Source organism: Heliconius melpomene, chromosome 2 (assembly GCF_056956725.1).
Source record: "Heliconius melpomene rosina isolate 202511_hmr_F chromosome 2, ASM5695672v1, whole genome shotgun sequence".
Taxonomy (NCBI): domain Eukaryota; kingdom Metazoa; phylum Arthropoda; class Insecta; order Lepidoptera; family Nymphalidae; genus Heliconius; species Heliconius melpomene.
In genome coordinates this window covers 8810814-8818635 of record NC_140390.1, presented here as the reverse complement: position 1 = coordinate 8818635, position 7822 = coordinate 8810814, and the positions used below count along the sequence as shown (strand labels likewise).

Sequence of the window (7822 nt, the reverse complement as noted above, 5' to 3'; positions counted from 1 at the left end):
TCAGCCTTAATTCTATTTTTTTTTCAGCAAAAAGAATAACCATACAGCTCAAATGGCAAAACTTAACGCCACGATATACTACCAATATTGATATTAAAAATATTTTAAATATTATTCCAATAAGTGAGCTTTAAACTCAATATCGTGTCCCGTATCAGCAGACATTTTTTTAATAGGTTTAATTATCATTAAAAAACAAAAATGTTCTATAAAGCTTTATTTACTATCAAATTTTATATAAATTAAATATTGTGTTCAAATTTTTAAACTAAGCTAAGCCCTATCCTGAGCTCGTCTAAAAATCGAAATATAAAATTATATAGAAATACCGACACCTACAGTAACTTAATTTGTGAATATATCTGAAATACAACGTTATAACTTATTAATAATTTATATTATTATAATTACATATACTGTAATAAGTAATAACTATTGTCATTATATATTTCTGTGCGTAAATAACTTATTCATAACGGTTATTTGATAGGAGGAGGATAGATGTTATTTGGTTGAATGCGCTTATCTCCTTCCGTGCTTTACCTTATTACCAGATAGAAAAATGAACTCGGACTCAGACTTTGGACTATTTTTTTTAATCCAAAGTTACTCCAGGCCCGCCCAATTCTGTGTTCCGTACAGAAAAACCTTTTTCCAATAGTTCTTTTGACAAATCCTTAATGATAGTTTCACCGGTTTTCGGTGGAATTAATATTATTGCGTATCTAGAAAAAAACAAAAAAAATAATTAGTTACCAATCAAAAAGCTATTTTGATAACTGCACGCTGTATCCCGTACATTTTTTTAAATGTTTTTTGACATATTTTCTAATCCTGATCATATCTAATCCCGATAATCAGTCAGGAAAGCTACTGTTAAGACGTTTCGTTCTCCAAGCAGATGAAATATCATTTTCATAATTGAACAAATACATAGATATTTTTTATTAAAAGTTACTATATTAGGCCGTCGTGGCGCAGCGGCACAAGGGTGTAACTGTAATGCGATGGTTGTGGGTTTGATCCCCACTTGAGGAAATGAAATATTTATTTACATTTATATTTTCATTTCTTCGCTCTGTGTCGAGGCAAAGAGCGGCGTTGAGTTCCGCCACTCTACACGGAATTTCTCCAGAATTCGGCGGGAAGTGGGTAACGATGTTCCCTCTGCCTACCCTGGTGTGTGCGGGATACAGCGTGAAGCTAAAATAAATTTTATATCTTTATTATAAATTACTATATGAAAAAGTAAATGTTTTCCTCACCCGCCACCGCCCGCCCCCGTCAATTTACACGCTAAGTTATATTTCAAAGCAGACGCCCTTATATTTTCTAAGGAGGGGTGAGACACTCCCAATGACGCTAATAAACAATGATTCATGTTCCATAGTTCCTGTAAGAGAACGTAAAACCAGAGTTAATCGATTCATAAAATCCTATTTTGAATAAAATTATCAGACTTTATTAATACAACTATTCTATACAATTTAAAAAAAAAACTTACTGATAAACGCTGATAAAGTGTAGCTGAGTCTTCTACATTAGTTTCGGAAAGCTTCTTCATAATCTGAAATAATTACGAAAAAGTTTTAGAATATTTGAAAAAATAAACAAACAAAGTAAAAACAAAAATAATAATAAATAAAATTAAAATAAGTTATGTTTATAAAGCAAAGTTTCACGTTATGATTCCACTTCACTATACCTAGTAATATTTAGCCGTCAGCAAAGGTCGAAAAGGATCTTGTCTTTTATTTCTACAAAGAACCTAGTGTTAAGATATTTCTTTCCGCCAATTTTTTGAGACATTGCTGTGTCGAGTAAATCAACGCCGCTACGTCTTGTTAAAATTAAATACTTAATTCGTTTCCCCGACTAGGAACGGAACCCAAATCTGTCAATTTTCTTTTATTATTTTAATCTAACATATTATAGGTTCTTTAACTTTTAAATAAACCTACCTCAGCTGCATTATTGGCTATAAAACCCAAACCATCCATAACGCTATTCACTGCATCTGTGTTCCAATCTTTTAGAGCCTTTACTTTCTCAGCCAAAATCTTAGTTTGTCGACTAACTTTAGTATCTATCAGCAATATGCGTAAATTAAGGCTATAGTCAGGTATTATAGGTTTTTCCCCTTTAGTGAAACCCACTAACGACCCGTATGTGCATGTTGAATTGTCTATACCTGTAAAAACAATTAAAAAGACATTAACTAAAAGAAAATACAAATACTATATTGATAAGAATCAGTACAAGTAAGTATAATTTATACTTACTTGTATAGGAAAAAAAATAACCTATTTTTATAATAAAATAAGATAAAGAAAAGAAAATTTCATTTCTTCGCTGTAGGGTCCAGGTAAGTTAAGCCACTCAACACGCAATGGGTCGAGAATTCGGCAGAAGTGGAGAGCGGACTGTCTCAAAACTAGCTCAAAGCTTAAAATAGGTATAGGTATATCCATTAGTCATACATGTTTTTATATTGAGAAATTGACTTTTAAATTAAATTTTAGATCACAAAATAATAAAATTAACTGACCTGAAGGAGCACCATGCATGATCTTTTCACAATTGTACGCCCATTCAGAAATCAGCGTTTTATCTTCTAAGCTAAATTCTTTCCTTTCTATCCCCTTCTTTAACTTGAAAAATTGTATTAAAGCAGCAGAAAGACACACAGCGAATGAAGCAGAACTTCCGGTTCCAGCGCCTACTGTTAATTCCGAATTTATAGTCACTTCTATACTCTTATCCAACAAGTCTCCATTGAAAATTCCAGAAAGAATGTAAAAAAATCCTCGCAGAGAATTCTTCTTTACGCTGTGAATTTCATAAAAATTTGGTATAATCTTTTGAAGGCATGTATCGACTTTTTCTAAATGTTTTTCGTGTTGAAGCTCTTTAGGTTGGTCCCAAGTACTATTTGATAATTTTAATAAGTTGTCTTCTATGAGATTAAGTGGTAATTTCTGTTCTAGGCCAACAGGTAGTAGTTTTATGTGGATGAATAAGTCATTCGAATCGATTTCCTGTAATTTGATAAAGTACAGGATTTAATAATTTACATATGGGATAACTCAATATAATGTAAGTTAAGTGGCAACTTAGAATCACATTTGTAATGTTTCATTATCATCATAATAATAATATCAGCCTAATCATTGTTGTTGTTATAGACGTAGTTAAAGTTGTAGGTCCAACTCCAGTAATTTCTTCATATTCATAATAGCTTCCTAATTCTTTATATTTTCACAAGTAAGCTACTAGATGAATAACAATTTTTATAATATTTTTACGAAGAAAAGTTAATAGAATATTTATTTCCAGTATAAATTACCTTAATAACAATAGAAGTCCTAAGTCCAAGGCTGGCGGCGATGGCAAACTTCCCATACATAACCGAATGTTCTCCATGAAGAATCACTTTACCGGGCGCAGACACTTTTACCTCAAAAAGCGACATTTTGAAAATACAATATTTGTAGGATAGAGCAATAAAAGACGGATAGACTAGACCATTAAATATAATTAGAAAATTATTTCTGTTTCCATTGATCCACTGTCAAAGTCTTCTGTGTGAAGGCATGGATGGTCTTCAGTTCTTCTTGAAGTACAGAATTTACCAGCCTGTAAACAATAACGCACTTAAGATACATATAAGACACTTGTAACTATTTTTGTTTTTAAAAGATAAACTTAATCTGTGTGGTTTTAACATCAGCAGGTACATTGAAACCGCATAGATATTACATTCTCTTCTTTCATTCTCTTTATATAAGTATAATAGTTAACTACCCTAAGATAAGGCTCTAAGATATAGTAATTATCTTTTTCTGCAGTTCAAAAATTAAGCATTTTGTGGTGTGCATACTAAAAATTATCAGGACAAATGTACTATTTTGTCTTATTAATGTAATATGTTGTCTTATTAATCACTATCTAATTAATATATCTGAGTTATGATCTCACCTGTGCCTAGCTAGCAATGGCTTCCCTTGGAACTTGTCAGAGACGATGAGTGCAGAAAACTTCCCACCACAACCGTCGCTCTCATCTACCACGTCCTGGAAAAATATTTAGACTTTTTTTCACCCTGTAGGGCACAGGGCACATTAGGAGCATACGCAGAGGGGACTTAGTGTTAGACACTCTGTTCCCATTAAGACACTTCGATTCCTTCGATTAGTTTAGAATATGTCCAATAAAGTTAGTAGTAAAGGTAGTAGTTAATGTTCTGAGAACTGGCAATTGCAGAGTTATAGGCGGCGAAAGCTAAGCTAAGCTAGTCGTGGGTTCAAACTCCACTAGGGGCAATATTATGTACCTAATTGTTATGTTAAATTTAACATTATTTTCCTTAAAATGTTATTATTGCAAGTACTAGTAGGCATAAAATATTAAAGAAATACAATTACAACAAAAATACCATGACGTCAGTTACTTAAAACGTTATTTTTTTAATTAGTATTATTAATGATAGATGTAATGAGTACCTAGTAGTAAAAAACCTTTAACTAAGGTTGTATAATATTTAACTTAAGTAACGTTAAGCATACTATGTTTAAAAAAAACAAAAATCTTGACTGCATAAAACTAGGAACAAAAAAAACCAAATCAAATAGTTTTTTATGATTACCTTGTGAAAACTTAATTACTTAGTTGAAGAACGATCTCGAAATCTCGAAATTTAGTTCTCTGCTCTCCGCTAGAATACGAGACGTTACGTGTTCAGGGGCAGAAATAAACGCCGCGTTTTTTTTCCAAAGTGGGAAAATGAAAATAATTCATTCCCCCGAGCAGGAAACGGATCCACAACCATCACTTTTACAGTCATACGCTACCCCACTGCGCTACTATGGCCTCGTGTCACCGGTGAGGTGTAGGTTAACATTCAAATCGGTTAAACAAACCAAACAATAAAATATCGATAAAACAGCTATTTACCTACCTGGTATTAAAAACACTTTTTTTATATTTTAATATGGATAAGAAACCTAGAAATTGAATATGAATTTTCAATAGTAAAATAAATTATTCCGACGCGACGCGTGCGCAGCTTTCTACTGCTATGCTAGTTTGAATACTGAAGGTAAAAAATATTCATCTATCGTTTTTGTATACCTTTTATGATGATAATGTAAACGTCAGTTAAAGTATAAAAGAAAATAACTTATTTTCGTATATCGTTTGCCCTTCGCTGGATAGAAATAGATAGTGTAGAGAGATAATTCTTTTCCCCACATAACTATCACTTAGAAATATCAATTGTTGAATTTCAGAACTAACAATTTTGGCTTCATCATCCATCCAATATATACATACCTAGTACCAATACACTTTCATTCCCTATTTAGCAGACATGGCACGTTTAGTGTCAAAAACTCAACAACATTCTTTGTTTATCAGAGCATAGCGCCGTTGAATTCCGCCATAAACCCAAAGTGTGTAAAAGAAGTATCTCATTGGGAAAGTAATGTCTTAAGACTAGGCTTCCATGTTCCCTCTGTGCCTACCATAGCATGTGCTGGATACAGTGCAAAAATTGAAATTTTAAGTTCTCAATGTAATAAAATGTAACTAAATATATACTTATATAATATTTTTTTCTCTTACTAAAATTTCACATTCATATATTATAACACATTTGACATCATACAAGTATAGGAAAATAGATTATAAAATAAGACCAATATAAACATCATAAAATTTTATTTTTAATTCCATATCATATTTATTTATGATTTCAACTAGATTAATTATTCTTTTTAGGTTTCAACTTTATGGGCAAAACCATAGGTAAAACTAGTTGTTGATGTGTAAAATAACATAAAAAGAAAACAAAATGCACACAAGAAAACATGGATATTAGTAATGGAAATATATCTGGATATCTAGGCGGAGGTTCTACTAACAAAGTTCCTAGACCCAACCAAAACATGCCTTGGAGCGAGAAAAAGAAGCTGGTAGTTAGTAATTTTAGTACTACGGAGTTGTGTACTGCAGTTGGGTTAACTGCCTTATACACGGTACTTGCATTTAAGAATGACAGTACTCCAGCATTAGCTTGGGACAGTCTTAGAGCCAAACTGTAAAAAGCCACATAAATCAAACTGGTACTTAAAAATGGTATCAATAAACCATCTTTTAACAAAAGTGGTAACATACTGAAGGTTGAGACAAGTAAAAACCAAAAACACATAAAAGGATCTTCAGGTAATTGCATTGCAACTGGAATGGCAGCCAAAAGAATTGACTTTTCATGCACTTGAAATGAAAACAAGAAAAACGCTAAAGAAACATTGATCAAAGACAAAACAAATTTCTTCTTGTTAATTCTTAGGAATAAATCAATACAAGAAGGCATAGCCGTCATTATGGTTGTTAAAAAACACATACTTATCATTTCTTCATTATTATAAACATATTTTAATTTGACAAATACATTAGCAAAACACCAAACATTTGACACTTTGTCCTCAAACACACCTCTCTTCACTGGGAACAGTCTGTGCAGCACCTGCATCACATCTTTCCAAGAATTAAGCAATGGATACCAGATTATAATAAAAGTAGTTATAACTGCTATCGCAAGCTGATTAAATCTATGAATTATATGTGAATATTTTCCTTTATTTGGTAAACATGTAAAACATTTTCTTAACAAAAATATAAAAAATGGTAAAGCATGATACAGTTCCATTTGCTTATAATTAAGAGCTAAAACAAAGAATATTGTCGCCAAAGTATCATTTTGTATGGCGACAATAAAAAAGGAAGCCCACAAAAACAATCCTAATGACACACAGTTGTACTGGAAATGACCATGGTCTATCAGAATCAGACCTGGATATAACAGGAATAGGATTGTTGATATGTCTGTGCGTTTGAATACGTTTAAATTATTCTGTTTATTTAGTACTCGTTCCGCGTCTATACAAATACATAAAACAGCTGTGATATAAAAATATAAGTCACTTAAAAAGACTGTCCATCTCATAAACATTTTGTGCTGCTCAGTTTCATATCCTCTAGAGGCGAATAAGCGAATAGATTCGGGGTCTATCCAGTCAGCGACGAGGCCGATCAAAAAACTGTGGTACGCAGTAAGCGGTGGATAATCCAGCCCCCAGTATTCAAGATCATTATGTGTCGTATTCCAGTACCATTTAGATGTTTGTGTATGCACTGTTATCTCTTGCCAGTGTCTTTGAGCCTCGAAATCGCCATACATTGGCGGTTTTTTGTAGCCGGAGTACGGATATGCCGCAACGCACCATCTTACGAAAAGACTAAAGAAAAAACCGGGAATTAACGCGATTTTTGTAACTACAAATTTGTCAGGGTCGGCCCTTTTCCCCATAGTAAAGGATTTCGTACACCTCACACTATTTAATAACTAAGTTCATTCATATTTAGATAGATTACATTCGGTAACGCGTACCTACGGCTACGTGTAGATATTTGAACAATATTTGACAGATCGTACTTACGACATGAACGGCTTCCAGTTCCTTCGTTAATTTCTCTTTTAAATACTCTTCAGTATACACCATGTTCGTCACTATAACTGTAAATTATTAAAAGTTCACAGTTACTTCAAATGATAGAAGTTATTATTGCGACTTTTGTAAAAAAGGAGGTTATTTTATTTTTTTTCTGTAATATTATTGCACGGCTAAGGCGGATTATTATAAGTCCATAGATAATAAAAAGGGTATTTAATTATACATTATAAAATAAATAATTAAACTATGAACACTGATATTATTCTATAATATATTGAGTAAGAATATAATGCCTTAACAATCCTACT

At 32.3% G+C, this 7822-nt stretch overlaps 3 protein-coding genes across 4 annotated transcripts; all 3 read right to left on the bottom strand.

Moving 5' to 3' along the window:
• Window positions 1-202: 202 nt before the first annotated feature.
• On the bottom strand, window positions 203-3480 carry Mvk (Mevalonate kinase). 2 transcript variants are annotated; one of them, XM_085197776.1, is made up of 6 exons: window positions 3347-3480; window positions 2549-3038; window positions 1962-2191; window positions 1505-1567; window positions 1266-1393; window positions 203-725 (listed from the first exon to the last, which is right to left on the bottom strand). In XM_085197776.1, the coding sequence occupies exons 1-6, from the start codon at window positions 3470-3472 to the stop codon at window positions 596-598; spliced, it is 1167 nt and encodes a 388-aa protein (XP_085053902.1). In that variant the 5' UTR covers window positions 3473-3480; the 3' UTR covers window positions 203-595. The 2 variants fall into 2 exon arrangements, with proteins under 2 accessions (XP_085053902.1, XP_085053908.1); XM_085197782.1 differs by lacking the exon at window positions 1266-1393.
• A 37-nt stretch (window positions 3481-3517) lies between these two features.
• Window positions 3518-7488, bottom strand: gny (ALG6 alpha-1,3-glucosyltransferase garnysstan). The gene is made up of 3 exons (XM_085197766.1): window positions 4958-7488; window positions 3979-4073; window positions 3518-3636 (listed from the first exon to the last, which is right to left on the bottom strand). Exon 1 carries the CDS (start codon window positions 7367-7369, stop codon window positions 5762-5764), a length of 1608 nt encoding a protein of 535 aa, XP_085053892.1. The 5' UTR covers window positions 7370-7488; the 3' UTR covers window positions 3518-3636; window positions 3979-4073; window positions 4958-5761.
• On the bottom strand, window positions 3518-7696 carry LOC146540761 (bolA-like protein 2). The gene is made up of 3 exons (XM_085197787.1): window positions 7500-7696; window positions 3979-4073; window positions 3518-3636 (listed from the first exon to the last, which is right to left on the bottom strand). The coding sequence occupies exons 1-3, from the start codon at window positions 7560-7562 to the stop codon at window positions 3546-3548; spliced, it is 249 nt and encodes an 82-aa protein (XP_085053913.1). The 5' UTR covers window positions 7563-7696; the 3' UTR covers window positions 3518-3545.
• Between the last annotated feature and the right edge of the window lie 126 nt (window positions 7697-7822).

What these genes read in the sequence shown, in the direction of transcription:
- Mvk (XM_085197776.1), bottom strand. Translation starts at nt 3,472, where the DNA reads ATGTCGCTTTTTGAGGTAAAAGTGTCTGCGCCCGGTAAAGTGATTCTT. An exon ending in CATGCATGGTGCTCCTTCAG is followed by an intron (nt 2,192 to 2,548) that starts GTCAGTTAATTT and finishes TTGTTTTTACAG; the next exon opens with GTATAGACAATTCAACATGC. An exon ending in CACTTTATCAGCGTTTATCA is followed by an intron (nt 1,394 to 1,504) that starts GTAAGTTTTTTT and finishes GTTCTCTTACAG; the next exon opens with GAACTATGGAACATGAATCA.
- gny (XM_085197766.1), bottom strand. Translation starts at nt 7,369, where the DNA reads ATGGGGAAAAGGGCCGACCCTGACAAATTTGTAGTTACAAAAATCGCG.
- LOC146540761 (XM_085197787.1), bottom strand. Translation starts at nt 7,562, where the DNA reads ATGGTGTATACTGAAGAGTATTTAAAAGAGAAATTAACGAAGGAACTG. An exon ending in AACTGGAAGCCGTTCATGTC is followed by an intron (nt 4,074 to 7,499) that starts GTAAGTACGATC and finishes ATATTTTTCCAG; the next exon opens with GACGTGGTAGATGAGAGCGA. An exon ending in CCATTGCTAGCTAGGCACAG is followed by an intron (nt 3,637 to 3,978) that starts GTGAGATCATAA and finishes TATTGTTTACAG; the next exon opens with GCTGGTAAATTCTGTACTTC.